Here is a 16682-nt window from a genome sequence, read left to right as displayed (position 1 = left end):
AGCACAAGATTTGGAAAATGAATGCTATGGTTTTCGGAATGCGAGAATCATGGTGTGGAGCACCTGAAAATATAACACACACCGTCAATTCCTGAACCATTTGAATCAACTCACCCACTATCCGACGGATCACAGATCTCCTTCTCATCGTCTGTCTTCATCATCTTGATCGGTCCCCACTTCTTCTCGTGCTTCTCAAGTTTTCTCTTCATCTTTCTATCCTTCTTTCTTTTTCTCTCCTCGAGTCTCTCTCGTCTTCTGACCTTCCCAAGTTCTTCGGTCTCCTTTCTCTTTTTCTCATTGTCTTCTGTAAGATGTACTATCAAGAGTATAAGAGATGATTACTAACCTGCTTGTTCCAGAAGCTCTTTCAATTTCTCCATTACAAGCTCGTCATCCTCGCTCTTTTTTTGCTGTACCATCTTTTCCTCTTTCAAGTCTTGAATTTCCTTTGCGTTTTCCTCTGCCGTTTTCTTTATCTGTTTGATTACTTGATCTTTCGCGGCTGCAATCTTTTCTGAAAAATTGAAACTTTTGGTTATTACTGTAACCGTTCTCCTATTTTCAACAGAAGTAGTTATTGAGAAGTTACTTACCCGCATTCTCCAGCTTCGATTTTATTTCCGAGATTTTCTGATTCTTCTGAAGGTTTGCTTTCTGCGTGGCCAATAGAGCCGTGTGAGCAGCAGCTAACTCGGTTTTCAAGGGACCTGCCTCCTCGTCAAGCTCTTGTATTTTCTTCTTGTCTCGGACACTGTCCTCATTAGCAGCTTGAAGTTCGTCTCCTGTAAAAAACGTGTGGAAATTGTGAATTGATGAGAAAAAACTAACGGAGGACTTTCACTTCTTCGGTCACATCAGCCAATTTGTCCTTGGTGTCTGTCCAATCTTTATCTGATAGAAGTTTTGATGATGAAAACTTAGATTTTTTAAAAATTGAATTTACCTTTTTGTGCCAACTGATCTTTCAGGTTCTTGTTTTCAGCGTCCAACCTTCTCACCAGAGTTTGGTATGATTCATCTAAAATCATTAAAGGTTTTGATATGTTTTGTATCAGATACCTTTAGCCAAGAGTTGGCTGCTCAAATTTTTGACGTCTTCTTCCAGATCAGCAACCGTTGCTTCCATCGTGGCATATTGTTCCACCCATTTCTGCTCCTGCTCGAGAATCTCCTTTTCTAGAAAAACAGTGTTTTAGAGACGTTTTAGTTTGCTCCTTGCTCACCTATTTTCTTCACAAAACCATCCTTTGCGTCACCAAGACTTTTCAAGGAGACTATCTGTTCTCGCAGCTTGTTGAGCATATTATCTTTCTTCGTGGCAATATGCTGCTGAACTTCCTGGCAGAGTTCTTCTAAAAATGAAAGTTTTGATTGAAATGGATTAGGGCCAAATAACTAACTCATGTGATCCATTCGTTCCTCCTCTGTTTTATCCGTGTTATAGATTCCCGCATCTGAAACACTATCAGTACAGAAACAGTGTAACGTCGATTTTTTCGAAACTCACATTCCTCTCTTATTAATCTTCGAAAATTTGTCATTGCTCCTTCCACTACGGCATCCAATTCGTGGTAATACTGCTCGACTGTAATTAATGACGGATGGACCGATCTGAATTGAATAGCGACTTACTGTAGTCCTTGCAGTTTCCACAGTTTGTTCCAAACAAGGGAGTCATGGCTAGCTGAAAATGTGGAAAGTGAGGGAATCTGAGGAATAAGAAAAAGTGGAAACTGTGAAAACCCGAAGAAAAAGAAGACAATACAATCTGCATGAAGGCAAACAATCATAAACTTCGAGTGGGCGGAATGTGATTATGAACGGAAGTGAATGTGCAAGATTTCTTGCAAAAAATGTCACATACAAAGAAAAAAAGAAACTTAAAATGAAAACGGAAAATGAATAACAACAACTGTCAGGAATAGATGAGGTGTCAGCAATAGTTTACAACCTAATGTGTGACTCAACACTAATTTAATCTGCAAATAGTGACAAAAAACTAGCAAACCAGAATAGACAATGTCTCTTACAGTAACCTACTGCAGTAATGCGTACTGGTACGAGTTTTCTTTTTGAAGAGAAAGGTGAAACAAAAAAAACCAGTTGCGAAATGGGGAAGGGCAAATTGAAAGTGAAGAAAAAAGCGTCATAGAGAAGGAACCGCCCATAAAACGAATGAGGAGGACTTAATCAAATGTCATCGAGCAAATGAACCACCCACATATGGATGGGTTTTCTGACGTTAGCCTAGCAAGTTAGGTATCGACAAAATGAAGTGATTTTTGAGCTGCCCCCTTAAAATGATCATAACTCTCTAGGGAGTATCCGTATAAAAAGTCAACTACAAAAATTAATTGGACTAGGTCGACGAGAAGTGCAGGAATAAGAGTTGATGAGAAATAAGATACTGAAGAAAATGAGAGGATTGGTTGATGGGCAAGAAAAGTGAACTCTGATGTTCGGTCTGTCGGTGTGTTCGGGTATCCGGATGTCCTTTGAGTGAATACATGTCTTCTAATCTCATCTACCTTTCACGGAGACAAAGTTTCTCTTTTTTTTTTCTTCTTCGTCTATTCGTTTCTTCCTAGACCAGCTTTTCTTCTTTTAGACGCCCGTTTTTCGAACTTTTTCCGCTTTTGGAGAAAAGAAGAAATGTATCTGTCTCTTCATCTCCAAACAGAACTTTGTGTCAGTGTACATATATCAGCTTTTTTGTTTCATTGGACTTCTTTCCCTCTCTTTCTCCATACTTATTCGACCCCCTAAAAAACAGAATATTATGCAGCTCTAACCAATTCAGTAGCTATGAATCCTCAAACCTGAGGGAGAAACTACTTTGGCGATATGTAACTTAGTGCTAAGAAGTGCTCGTACAAAACAAAAGTTGGAAAACTTCAATTAAAACGGTCACGGTCTATATCTTTTTGACCGGTCTTTTTATCCGGTGGATGAGGCAAAAATATTTATGACACTAAAAACAACAAAAATGTAACAATTTGAAAGTGATAGAACTTACATGAATGGAACATTCAAAATATATATTTTTTGATAAGGCACACCTACACTCAGTTGACCTAAATAAAGGTCTCCAGCTGTTAAACTTTGCAAAGAAGAAATGAACACTCAAGGTCAAAACGAAAAATTAAAAATCGCGCAAAGATGATAGATTCTATAGATAGATATGGTTGTAAAATAACGAAACGAGATGAACCGCATTCTTTTTTTTTTGGAATTTTTTGTAAAACGGGTCGCTATCCTGATTTTTTGTATCTTTCGACAAAGATTTTGTTCTTTTAATCCATCATCTGATCTAGAAATGTTGTGTGTTGCAATGAGCAAGCGGATCCAAAAAGCAACAATCAAAGAACAAAGGGAGGCAAGATGTAACAAGTAACTGAAAGTTTATGCAGAGGTGTAGGCTGGTATGCGTATGCTGAAACATATTCGAAGAATGGTGGGGTATGCCGATGTAGGCAGGAAGGGCTGAAGAAAGTGCAATTAAATTGTCAGACCCGATTATCTCAATTCTGGAGGCCACTGAGCAATTTTTGAAAACTGATTTCTTGTTCAGAATTCATTTCATTTTACTAGGTCTCGTTATTGAACTGTACGGCCAGTGATAATAGGGCCTAGAATTTGAGGGAAATCGAATATTCGAACATCCGCATATGTTTTTAAGGAAATTGAAAGGATTCGAGGTGTAACTATCCGGAAAATTGGAAATCGAAGGTATTGTATTGAACTGAAAATCAATTATATACTGTTAGATTTCAAACTCATCTGATTCCCTCTTCAATTTTTTGACTCATAAAGCCTTGAATTTTCGAATCTCTCTTCTAGATTCTGAATTCTTTAATTGTCTTCGATTTCAGTATGATCCGCATCACCCATGAACACATCCTCTCTCATTGTTCGGCCATCAAACAGCAGGTACACTTTCCCACAACCCTATTGACCCCAATCCAACTGTAAACCATGTAATTCTAGTGTCACACCTAATGTGCCATCTCACCAACTGTCTTTTTCTTCTGGCCAGTCGATATTTGTCTTCTCATTCACTGATTTCTATCAAATATGTATGCACCCAATCGATTCCTTTCCTATCAAAGTTCCAAATGTGTGCTTCAATATTTGCCAGCAGCGTTAAGGTAAGCCTTTTTCGAAAACATATTTGTAGTAATTCAACCTTCAGATTCGAGTTTTCCCATCGATGTCCGGGAATCCGTTCAACAGACAATTTGACTCCTCTCCGAATTCGAAACTTTCGTATCAGCTCTCTAACGATAACAGTTGATGATGTTCGATACAAAATAGGAGTTATCAAACAGTACCATAATGAGGATATCCCAATGCAATGTGATAAGAGAAACTCTGCTGGTGGATTTAGGTATGATGTTGATCAATATGGATTGCTAATAAACAAGGAACCATTTGAGCAATGCCCTGATGAGATCATTTTTCAAACTGTGGCAAAGAAACGAATCTTCTAGAAGGTCAAAAATTGGATGCTTTTAATATGAGGAACAGAGTGAAACAACTAATGTCTCAACCGTATCCTGATTATGAACTCATCAAAGCATTGAATGAGAATCTTGTTCCATATAACCTTCGACGAGAGGGAATCATTCCTCCGTATTCGGTCTACGTTCAACTACAAATCTCATTTGGAGATTCAATCAAGCACGTCGAACGTTTAGAGTATAAACAGTATGTGTACAACGCGATGAAATATTTGATTTGGAAGTTTTTCACAGGAAGAAAGACTATTTTGACTCAAAACTTTGGTTTTTACTGTGAAGATGTTGTTCGTCTTCCACAAGAAATGAAGATACATACCAAGAACTTACACCTCAAAACATCGAAGACCAATACGATTCGAAAGCTCAAACCATTTCTAGTCCCTGAATGTTTCCCATTGGATTCATTCAAGACGAATGGGCGGAATATTGAAGTGAATAACGACATCATCCGAACTTCCAAACTATTACTGATCACCGATAACAGAGACTTAAATTTGAGACAAATAGAACACTCCAACATCCGCCTCTTAGATATGATGGCTGATAGAAGTGAATTTATTGCATTGCTCCGTCACTGGCTGGAGAATATACCCAGTGTTGGAACATCATTTTCCCTAAGGATGGCTTTTCGCTATTTAGCTGAAGATGTTTTCAAAGAGCTTGAAAGAAATCCAGTTGTAACAATCCGGAAGATAGCTAGACGAAGGTAATGTATTGAGCCGAAAATCAATTCCCAACTTTTAAATTTCAGACGCCTCCACTTCCCACTGCAAGCTTTGATTCCACTTCTGATCTACAAAAACATTCTATTGCCAACCACCTCGGATTCTGTTTTTGCACACATAAAAAAAACTTATACCAACTCGTACTTGTCAAAATTTGATTAATTCAAAAATAAAAAAGAGCTCCCAGAGAGCGTATGTCCGGGATTCATATGATCTGTAAACTCCGAATTTTCTCTAGACTGGTAACATCACCCATTTGCAAGCATGGTTACAACAGAAGTTCTTCGTAAAGGTCATTTTCTTTTTATCCTCCGGTGTGTGAGTGTGTAAGTGTGTACATATGTAAATCATCCATTATGACACTCTGGGAAGCAGGTTTCTATTTATTTTCGTTTCTCTAGAAACACGAATAAATGCAAGAGATGATTGGGAAGGTGACCTGGAGCTAAAAAAGACAAATTGAAGGTTAACTTTAATTTGCATAAAACATAATCAACGGGAAATCCGAAGAGATACGGGGGGATAACAAGGAATGGAGTGAAGAGGTATGAAAGGGGGAAGAAACATGTGACCATGAGGGATATGCAACAAATTTAAGAAAGGAGAGAAACATATGGAGGAGTAATTGAGGGAAAGATCAACAGGGTAGTTATTGAAAGTTACGGGCAAGTTGAATGCATAATCATGACAATCAGATGCGACACGAGACCTGAGAGCAAGCCGATTGATTTTTGTAGGCAGAAAAAAACTTACCAAAAGTTTAACTTATGGCTCGAAAATGTTGTACAGTTTCTCAATTTCATTTTTTTTGGTTCTCAATTGTCTTCTCTGTAAATACAACTTCTGATTTTCAACTCTTCACAAGAAGAAGAAATAAGAGTATCGTACCAGCATCTACCAGTTTTTTCTCCAATTCAAGGACTTGTGCGTTGCGTTGAAAGAGATGACTATCCAAATCCAATGAAATATTCTCTACAATTCATTTTTGTCTTAATGATGTATTCTATCAAGGACATACCAAATGTTTTACATTTGATCACCATATTCTCAAAGGCTTTCAGACTTTCAGCTTCGCGACCTTTCAACTCCAAGTTTTCGCTTTCTGAAATTCAACAAGCATTTTATTAGCAATAAATTATAAAGTCTCACCGACAGCTTCCTTCGATTCATTGACTTTGTACATCTTGCTTTCGAGAACAGTTTGAGACGCAATTTGCATATCTGAAAATTTGATTTGGAACAGTTATTTTAATAACAGGACCTCTTGCTCACTCACTTTTAGATTTCACTTCTTCTTTCAAGGCATCAATGACTTTCATCAAATCTCCTACCTCCGTTTCTCGCAGACTTTCCAGTTCTTGTATCTGTACATCTGGAAAAAAGAAGAATGATAGCTGCTTGATGATTTCTCGAAAAACGTCTTGAGAGATTTTAAAGGAAGAAAAATTCTCGGATCAAAAGTGCGCTGTAGTCTTGGACCCGCTCTTTTGATTTTGGTTCATATCTCTGATTTGAAAATGTTATTTTAAATTCAGCTCGCTATACTCAACGAGAGGTAAAACGGGTGCAGATTAAATTAATTAAGAGCGTCTCCTTTTCCTTCTCTTCAGGTAAGTCTATAATTAGAAAGCGAATTAGGGGTTCATCTTTGCCGCTTCATTGGTAGGAGCTCATGTAACAGGTGCAGCATGTTACGGATTAGGTAGACGAACGAATGGAACCAGTCAGCTGGTTGTGAGAGTGGAGGATTAGAGGAGGAAAACTGTCGGTGTGTCTGTTTGTCCTAAATAAGACGTGCAAGGTCTTACTTTCCCTGTCAAGACAATTTTTCAAAAAATAGAATTTTGGATAACTAATCTTTGAAAACAGGGAGCTCAGAAATAAGCTCACTTACTTTTAGCTTCAATTTTTCCTTTCATAATTCCAAAACTTTTCATCAAGACTCCGATTTCGGCATCTCGCTCGAGTTCCACTTCTCGGATTCGAGCATCTCGCTCGAATTCAACTTGTTGGATTCGGGCATCTCGCTCGAATTCAACTTGTCGGATTCGGGCATCTCGCTCCATTTCCACTTGTCGGATGCGGGCATCTGGAAAAGGAATAGATCATTTGATAGCTAGCTTAAAACGCTTACCTTTTTGCTCTAGCTGCTCTTTCAAGCCTGCGATCACCTGGTCTTTTTCAATCTCTTGTGCCGAATCATCTGAAAAGTGTGGTATAAACAACCTCAAAATAAGAACATTAAAGAAACCTACAGACGACACGAATATCATCATCATCGGAACTTTCAGAGACATTTCTACGAGTAGAAATTTCTTGGATGCCATTTGACTGGTGACGAACACGCTTTCCATTCATTATTCACTGAAATTTAGGGAATATGTGCCCGAAATTCAAAAATTGAGATGTAAACGGCGCCAAAACGACGGCGGTCGCGAAAATTGTAAAAGTTCGGCCACCAGCAGTTAAGCACAGACAACACTTTTTCTTTCGCGATTTCTCAAAAAGTTATTAGTCGAATAAAGATTTTGGAGCATAATTATACTGATTGAAACACAAGGAATCTAATAATGTTAAAATTTATAAGGGTTACCGATTTCGTTTTTGAGCTGTAGCTTCGAGAAAAGAAGCTGTTTTTCAGCTTCAAAAGGAAAATTCGATCAGATTTGATCATCGATATCTCGAAAAGTTATTAATCAAAGAATGATAAATTTATTTTATTTTAACAAATAAAACATGTTGAATTCAAAAACTGAACTGCAGTAGACATCACCTTTTCATGTGACCTCTTCTCCCTTCAATTCGTGCCCAACCTCCAAAACCTTCTACCTAAACATCAACTAATACGTAGTAGGTGCAAATTATCTTCTTTCTAATAGACACCACCAAGCAGACGTCTGACTGCTCCTCGTTTTGTGCAATATGACACAGAGGGACTAGAGGATAGAGTGTATGTGTGTGTGTACGTGTGTCTCTCCAGTACCTCAATGCAAAAGTTATCATTCTCAAAAACTTGTTTACTTTATAAAAGTTTATTAGAATTTACCCAGAAAGCGAAGAAGAATGAAATGTTCAAGACACGTTGAGTGAGCAACTTTGGGAGGGAGATGAGGAAGGAGAACACAGAGGAGGACCGGACAACAGTGTGAAATTGGAATTGAAGTTGGATACAATTGAGATGATAGTAGCGAAGAAAGAAGATAATGGAGGTCAAATTTGAAGTGAATTTCATGAGAAGCTTCGGGAGAGGGTTCGGGACATCGGGAAAGTTGAAGGAGTGCACAGAAATCATCAAATGGTGTTCAAGATAGTGGAAGGAGCTTGAGATTGGGTTGGGATACCATGAAAAGGATAGGAGATTGGAAGGAGGAGATGATGAGGAAGGTGGTAAACTTGGAGCAGAATTTCGAAAACGAAACGAAAAATTCGAGAAAGAACATCAGGATAGGGTCAACAGCATGAGGGAAAGGTGACAACAGTGGAAGAAGGACGATGAGTTGAAGAGTAAGCAGGAAGGGACTGAAGAACGACTCGGACGGTCACCTCATCTCTACTTCAGTCTACCGTGATGACTCCATCTCTATCTGTTCGGAGAGCCAGATTCTCCCTCTCTGTAAACAGGTAGAATTACACAGATTTCACTGACTTTTCTAGTTGAAATAGCCCGTATGGCAAATAAAATTAAAACTTACTCAGATTGCTCAACTCCTCTGACATCGCTGCCAGGTTTTCTCTCAATTCTCGAATTTCCTGCTTCTTGTGCTCTGAAAATACTTTTTTGGTAACACGGCTTTTACTGACTTTTCTTGTTAAAGAGTCTGTACGTTATATGGAAAATAAAATATAAACTTACCCGGATTGGAGAGTTTCTTCGACATCGATCTCACCTTCTCCTTCAAATCTTCAACCTCTTGGTTTTTGAGCTCTGAAAATACTTGATTTATTACACAGAGCTAAACACTCAAGTAACGTACCATATTTGAGCTTCAGTGGAGCATCGACCTCCCCCTGAGCACTTTTTCGGGTGACTGCTGCGGTGCGCTCTGCTTCTTCTGAAAAATATTTGACTTTTTGACTTTTGAAAAAATCTTTTGATACTTGCTTGATAGCTAAATCGCGTGCTTATAACGTGGACGAATAGGAAGTTAAATTATTCTAAATAATCTCTCCGTTTTTCTCGCTTTTTCTCGGTTAGACTTTCTATATCCCTGTGACTAGTCAGTACATCAACAATTTTTTATTCTAATAAAAAATGTTCGAAAACACATACCTCTTTTTGCATTAGCTTCGTCCACCATTCTCCTTGCCATTTTCAACCCTTCAACATATTCATCTTCTGTAAACAACTCTTTAAAAAATATTATTTTGACAAAGTTCTCACCTCTGGCTTTCCGCTTCTTCTCTTCGTCTTCCACAAACTTTTCAAACCGGCGTCTTCCCTCCTCTTCTGAAAAAAAGAAAAATAATTGTTAACTTTATCCAAATTCGTTTAGATACTGTATAGTTTAAATTTTTATTCTAGTTCTAATTCTAGTGCTAAGTAAAAACTTACCGATCTCCATCATTTTTTGTCCCGAATTCCTCATCTCCTCCGTGTTCCTCGCTCGTTGTTCGTCTGAAAAATTATTTTCATGTCAATTAATGATAATAAAGACACTTACCGAGCTCGACTTGAACACGCTTTGTTTCAGCCTTAGCGGCATTCACCATCTCCAGGGCTTCTCGGAAAGCCGGTCCACTTTGGTCATCTGAATACTCGTATTTAAAACTGTATAATTCATAAGAATGTTATTACCTTTGTTTTGGAGCTCTTGACGGAGCCGTCCAACTTCCTCCCTGAGTCGGAGGGTCTCCGCGTCCGCTCCTTCATCTGAAAATCAACTTTTGAAATGAATTCTTATGATCTTTGTGATCCTCAACGGGTCCCAAGTTTGGAATTGTTCCAAATTGCTACCAGGTATTAAGGACAACTTGAATAGGCACATCCCAACATTTTGTTTTGTGCTCGTCACTTGTCGCTGAGAAAAACCGTCTCAACGTTTTTTGAAAGCCATCCTCAAGGCTTTTACAGTGCTTAACCACAGTATCCAGCGATCTTTGAGACGGTTTTTCTCGGCAGCAAGTGACGAGCACAAAACAATGTTTTGGGAGATGACTATTCAAACTGTCTTTAATACCTGGTAGCAATTTAGAACGATTCCAAACTTGCGACCTCCTGCGGTTCGTTTGTAAGGTTTTGTGAGGTTAGAGAAATATTGAAAATCTGGTCATAACATCTCCAGGGAATCTGGTAATGGAGAGCTATTTATGATCCATATATGCTATTAGGATTTTAAAACAATAAAACAACTCACCAATTCTCATTTTGAGGACTCTGACCTCCTCCCTCAATTCATTCTGCACCTCAACGGCCAGTTTGATCGCCTGGTTGTAATCTTTCTCTAAAAATGTTGCTAATTTGACATTTCATGCTAATTTAATTACCTCTGGCTTCATATTTGATGGACCATGCTTCCACTTCTTTTTGAAGTTGAGCGACCTCCTTCTTCCCACGGCGGTCTGTTATTTTTCAAATGTTTTAGGTTATGAACGCTGGTCAGGATGACTTTCTTCCAGTAATGACTCAAAGTTGATGAATTCGAATCAATGTGTCTGTGTAAGAGGCCAGAAAGAAGAAACAAGTCTTGGAAGTCATTTAAAACGCAAGAAAAAAACTCACCGAGTTTCTCTTGAAGAGTGGCCGCTCGACTTTCTGCTTTATTCCGCAAGTCTGCTGCGGCTTCACATTCTTCCTCTGAAATTCTTTTTCTAGTAAAAACTCAAAGATACAAATTCTTACCTCTATCCTCCATCATTTCTTTCAGTGTGACGTTTTCGTCTTGGAGTCGGCGAACTTCTCGATCAGTGGCTTCGCCGAAGTTCTACATTCTCGAAACCCCATGGAATCACAGAGGTCAAAGGAAATGAATATTCGCGTGGCAACCGTAAAACCTAATCCACATCATGAAACTCAACCCTTTATAAGATTGAACTCATTGATAAAGTTTAGTTCTAAGTTTTGCTTTTGATAAGCACGCGAATAAATCGTCCTTGTGTTGTAAGTTTTCTTTCCTTTTCAGATCCGCAAAGTCTGTTTCTGTCCTAACCGATAGAAATAGATAACTTGGGGGCCGAACCAAATTAGTTGTAGTAGTAGAAGTCAGACGCTGGTGAAGGTGATAAGACCTGATCCGAGCTCCTTCGCTATTAGAACTATTTCTCAATTCGAATTCGTTTTGAGAGAAAAAAAACGGTGAGACCGTGGTGAGATACTTTGGTGTGATATTGGTGAGACGGTGGTGAGAAACGGTGATGTCGTTCAGTACGGAGAGAATTAAAGAGAGAAGCTCGAGTGTTACTTCTTCCGAGAAGTCATGGGCTGTCCAAATGAACGAGGTGAGACTGAAGGAGAGACGCAAGTTGGTGAAGGGATTCACTGACTTTTTGGAGTCTTCGGGTCGTATGGAGAGTGATATGTATGAGGCACTCAAGGCGGTGTGCAAAGGCAATGAGAGACAGTCAGAAATGCTGGTAGAGCCGGTGAAAAAGTACTGTCATGAGTTGCGAGAACGATTTGAAGAGCTTGGCGGAGAGAGATGGCCGCTAGAGATTATTGGAGTAATGAGGGAAAATGGAGTAGAAACGGTAGAAGAGTTGCGTGAACTCTGTGAGAAAGGTGTAGAAATGGTGCCAGGTGGCATCGTGGAGAATGCCAAAAAGGCTCGGGATGAGTTGGCATTGTTACAAGATGCTTGGAAGGAGGAGAGAGAGACGTTGTTTAGAGAATTGAACAAGCTGAAAGAGGAGAAGAGATTGGCTGAGGAGGCTGTCTCGAAGTACAAAAAGACGCTAAAGGAGGAGCGTGAGGCAAGTAGCGGGTTGAGAGGACTGCTCAGAAAGCAGGAAAGTGAGCCTAAGAAGACTGGACAGGCCCGTGATACTAAGGAAGTTCCGGTGCCCTCGAGGTTGGAGGTGGTCAGAAAGTGGTCCCCAAGGGATTCGGATGACGAATTCTCGATGCATGGCAGGCGTGGTGACCGGAAAACTGTAGGGGAGAGAAGAGATAGTGGAGCGAAAATGAAATGCTTCACTTGTGGAGGAATTGGACATGGTTCCTGGCAATGTGTATCGAAAAGAGTCGATAAAGTGCAGATCCAGGAGGGGACTGTCAAGAATGCTGGGGTGGAAACCGTGGAAATGGTGGAGATGTTGGGGCAACGGAGACGGGTTGTCATTGATAGTGGGGCAGTCGTATCGGTGATGTCGACTAGTGCTTATGAGAGGTTGAAGGCGGGGTGTCGTGACTGGGAAAAGGAAGTTGAAGTGTTCGGAAAGCCGACATTCACAGTTTTGAATGTGTCAAACTCTAAGATGAGAGTCAGGGGGCAGATCAAAATTCCCATGGTGGTCAGAGGGCGGAAAGTGAGAGTAGTTTTCCAGTTGGTTGACAATTGGGTGGAGAGGATACTGATAGGAACTAATGCTTTTGAGAGCATTGGCGTTGAGCTGAAATGGAAAGATCCATATGGTTTGGTGAATGCCGAAGAGAACTCGGCAGAAGTACAGTTCATTGGAGGTGAGAAGAAACTGGAGAGACCAGGAGAGAAACTTCGGAAGGTTCCGACGGAGGTATCAGAGATACAGTGCAAGAGCGTTGCCGTGCGTGGAGAGAGGGGGAGAAGGGCAAGCACGGGTGACGTGGGAGAGGTGTTCAAGTCGGAAGGGGAGGAGAAGGAAAGAAAGGTGAAGATTCGAGCGAGTGTGGCGGTCATCGGACCTAGATTGGAGGCGAGGGGGCCAGGTGTTCTCGAGTATCGTAATAAGACGATAACGGGGTGGACTCAGAAGTTCGATTGGGGAGAAGTGAAGGAGGCAGTGGTGCTTGTTGAGTACACTGATAAGGAGGATGAGAACAGCAAGAGAGTTGAGTTCGTAAAATCAGTTGCGAAGGAAGTGGAGAAAGTCTGGATGACGCCGAGAAGTCTACAATGTGAACTCGGGGACGTCGACAAGGTGGCCAAACAGTGGAAGGAATGGCTGAAGACATCAGCGAACGTGGAAGTTGTGGATCCGTTGATGCCCGTCGGAAATCACAAGACACCGTTGATCTTGGAGAAATGGCATCGGAAGTCGCTGGATGGTCTACAGAAGTACTTGCACAATGCGTTGCCGAGCCATTCAGTCAGATGTCAGTGGGAGAAGAACACAGACAGAAGACCACAATTTGGATTGAAGAAAGACCTCGGAAAAGGATGCCCGATCGCCGAGAGGAGGGGGAAGTGGCTTCGCCGAAGTTCTACATTCTCGAAACCCCATGGAATCACAGAGGTCAAAGGAAATGAATATTCGCGTGGCAACCGTAAAACCTAATCCACATCATGAAACTCAACCCTTTATAAGATTGAACTCATTGATAAAGTTTAGTTCTAAGTTTGCTTTTGGCAACGAATAAACGCTCTTTGACTTGTAAGTTTTAGTTGTGTTCTTAGTTCTCGAAGTCTGTTTCTGTCCTAAGAGATAGAAATAGATAACTGATCTGAAAATGGATTGATAGTTAACTGGACTTAATCAGACACAGGCTTCCTGCTACAAGTCAATGAATAAAGTTCTTTCGAAACGTCTTTAATTTTTTTGAGCCAAAAATTCTTACTTACTTCTGTTAACCGCCTCTCGGCGGAGGGTCTGCACCTCCCTCTCGAGATTTTGAATCTCACTGATTTCCGGATTGCCTGAAAAATTAGAATTTTCAGCTATTCATAAACTGACTTGTACACTCCATGATCTAGTTTCTGCTCGGAACAGTTTCTACTACAATTCACAGTTCTATGCTTTCCTATGTTACAAAATTAGATTAAATACTTACGGGGGACACGTTGTCCAGCAACTTCGAGATCGGAGATTTCTGAAGATGATAAACATATATCATCAAACAATAATTATCAAAAAAACCTTCGAAGGTTGTTGGGCGAGTTCTTTTCGATGCTCCATATTGGCGGCTCATTTTAGGACAGTGTTCCCACTTTTTTTTTTCGGCAACTGAAAATGAAATTAAAGTAAAAATAGTAGTTTGACGAAACGAAAAAGAGAGAGAATTGACACGATAATTGTTTTATTTGTGAAATATATCAATCGATTTCTAATAGTTAGATTTGACACACGATGAGGCCAGAGCTACCAATGCAGCCGCGCTCTATTCATAGTCATGGTACATTTTTTTGCGTCACGGTGAAGAGTAGAATTTATATCGCCGGTATAGCATGCACATAAGCTTGAATATTCACCGTGGCGCAAAATATGTACGCTCCTTATCAATAGAGCGCGACTGCATTGGTTGACCAGGCCTCATCGTGTTGACAAGTAAATCAACAAACAGAAAGTGGATTTTTTGATCATGTTGAATTTTCAATAATTTATGGGTTCACATTACTATTGTTCTCTAGAATGTCACTGTGAGAAATAGATAAGATCTTGAATTTTGGAGATTTGTCTATTTTCTTCATTGTTTCAGACCCAAAACTCAAAAATGGCAAGTAAAAGAGACGAAGAGAAAAAAAGAAACTGTTAGCTCATAACGAAAATAGGCAAACATCAGAAGAACTATTCACTTTTGTCTAATTTTTCCGATTTACTCTTCGTTTTCTGTTGTCTTTGGCGGACAGGCGTACATTTGGACAGACAGTAAAATTCAATAGAAATCAGTACATTTATTCCTAAAATGCGTCAAAAGTGCGCCAGACTGCAAGTTAAAAAAACATTTGGGCATCCAGACAAGCAGGGTAAAGACCCATTCGGTAGGTAGAAAAAAGAAAAAAGGAGAGAGAGAAGAAAAGAAAACAAATGACACCGATCACCGGAAAAAAACGAGCGTAAATTCGAAAAGTGACGAAGCGAAAAGAGTGAGAGATCTGAGAAATAGTGTTCGATAGACAGAGAACACTGCCATTCGTAAACCATCTCTTTGCCGCCCGGTGTAAGTTAATGAAGGAGAAGAGAGAGATAAATAGGGGTTGAAGAAGAAATTGGCTAGTAGAAATGGGGGGAAGGGGACAGTGCTCACAAACGCCTCTGAGGGTGTCCCGTTCGTAATTCCTAGCAGATGGAAAAGTGAAAAATACGATGTTAACGATAGACGGCGAGAATTAGACATAAAAAGTGAAAACATGTGTAGCAGTTCCGTCAAACGAGAACCAGTGGGACTCGAAAAAAAGAGACCCTCTCCCCTTCGGAAAGAGATAGAAACAACGGTGAACGGTCACTGTTATAATGGGTCACTGTTATCAATTAGTACGTCGATTTTTGACTACTGATAAAAATTATTCAACTATGGGAAAACATGTGAGACTAAAAAAATATGAAATTAGCATGTTAGATTCGTAATCTGTTTCAGAAAAGGTATTATTTTAGATTTTAGAGATAGACGGGAAGATTGAGAAGAAAATATCAACTGACACAAATTTACACTTGAGAGAAAACAAATGAGAGGCAGAGAATGTCAAAAAGAGGAAAGTAGAAAAAAGCCGTTGGAGTAAAAAAAGAGTTCTGGGAGAAAAGAGTCGAAAATAGGCTATCATTTCAAAAACTAAACAAATGGATACAAAAAAGAACATTTGAAAAAAATCATAAAATAAAAGCAAAGTTAGCGACACCTCATATATGTAACAACTCTCCAAAAAGACGAAATGGAAGGCAAAAAAGAAAACACCGGGGAGAGAAATAGAGAAGTGATGTTCTTATTTTGTTCCCGGTGGTGTGTTGGAAAAGAGAGAAAGATGGATGGGCTTGCATTTCTTTTTTGCTTGACAGAGAAGAATGAAAAGAGACGGTAAAGAAAAAGAGAAAAAAACGTTGATGCCGAGTGCAACGGAACACAACCATTTAGTTTGCTTTTATTTTGCGTAATACAACCAACACACATTTCTTATGAGTAGATTTATTGTTGAGTAAAACTAGAACATACTCATGATAAATTATTAAAAAAATGACAAGAAATCAGGATTTCGAAGTGGTAATCCAGCGAAATAAAGGCAAAAAAGGAGATACAAGAATAAAATGCTTGATACAATAACTAAAAAGAACATATCTGACAGTTCGGAAGTTTAGCAGGACAAAAGTGTTCCAATGGTTTCAAATGAGAGACTATCAATGTATTTTGAGTTTTCCAGTATAAAATCGACATCATTATCGATTTTTGGTTTGAAGTCGCAATGTAGGCTTCGAAAAAAGAAGAAAATACTTCACTAGCATAATCTTCGATTTCAGTGATTCCAACCATACAATTTTTCCAATATGTACTCAAGCCTAATCTTCCCATTTCAACGGGAATGCTACAGAAATTTCGGATTCTTACAGTAGCCAGGTTTCGATCAACAGAAGATCGATTTTCTACACTTAGAAG

General features: G+C 39.5%; 5 protein-coding genes across 5 annotated transcripts; 2 read left to right on the top strand and 3 right to left on the bottom strand.

Moving 5' to 3' along the window:
- Positions 1-47: 47 nt before the first annotated feature.
- On the bottom strand, positions 48-1681 carry GCK72_006991 (uncharacterized protein; the record flags this gene model as incomplete). The annotated part of the gene is made up of 10 exons (XM_053725925.1): positions 48-63; positions 115-307; positions 350-517; positions 597-785; positions 832-894; positions 1063-1179; positions 1227-1355; positions 1404-1457; positions 1511-1588; positions 1636-1681. 10 exons carry the CDS (start codon positions 1679-1681, stop codon positions 48-50), a joined length of 1053 nt encoding a protein of 350 aa, XP_053590119.1.
- A 2396-nt stretch (positions 1682-4077) lies between these two features.
- GCK72_006990 (uncharacterized protein) lies at positions 4078-4493 on the top strand (the record flags this gene model as incomplete). The annotated part of the gene is made up of 2 exons (XM_053725924.1): positions 4078-4151; positions 4196-4493. The coding sequence occupies 2 exons, from the start codon at positions 4078-4080 to the stop codon at positions 4491-4493; spliced, it is 372 nt and encodes a 123-aa protein (XP_053590118.1).
- A 50-nt stretch (positions 4494-4543) lies between these two features.
- Positions 4544-5410, top strand: GCK72_006989 (uncharacterized protein; the record flags this gene model as incomplete). The annotated part of the gene is made up of 2 exons (XM_053725923.1): positions 4544-5229; positions 5275-5410. The coding sequence occupies 2 exons, from the start codon at positions 4544-4546 to the stop codon at positions 5408-5410; spliced, it is 822 nt and encodes a 273-aa protein (XP_053590117.1).
- A 688-nt stretch (positions 5411-6098) lies between these two features.
- GCK72_006988 (uncharacterized protein) lies at positions 6099-7606 on the bottom strand (the record flags this gene model as incomplete). Its single annotated transcript, XM_053725922.1, has 7 exons — positions 6099-6220; positions 6267-6350; positions 6398-6469; positions 6525-6620; positions 7143-7337; positions 7383-7451; positions 7504-7606. The coding sequence occupies 7 exons, from the start codon at positions 7604-7606 to the stop codon at positions 6099-6101; spliced, it is 741 nt and encodes a 246-aa protein (XP_053590116.1).
- A 1197-nt stretch (positions 7607-8803) lies between these two features.
- On the bottom strand, positions 8804-11103 carry GCK72_006987 (uncharacterized protein; the record flags this gene model as incomplete). Its single annotated transcript, XM_003109882.2, has 13 exons — positions 8804-8859; positions 8941-9012; positions 9102-9173; positions 9223-9300; positions 9519-9584; positions 9630-9695; positions 9801-9863; positions 9910-9996; positions 10044-10118; positions 10603-10689; positions 10733-10807; positions 10968-11042; positions 11088-11103. The coding sequence occupies 13 exons, from the start codon at positions 11101-11103 to the stop codon at positions 8804-8806; spliced, it is 888 nt and encodes a 295-aa protein (XP_003109930.2).
- Positions 11104-16682: the final 5579 nt, after the last annotated feature.

Source organism: Caenorhabditis remanei, chromosome II (genome assembly GCF_010183535.1).
Source record: "Caenorhabditis remanei strain PX506 chromosome II, whole genome shotgun sequence".
Classification (NCBI taxonomy): Eukaryota; Metazoa; Nematoda; class Chromadorea; order Rhabditida; family Rhabditidae; genus Caenorhabditis; species Caenorhabditis remanei.
This window is presented reverse-complemented; position numbering and strand designations above follow the sequence as displayed.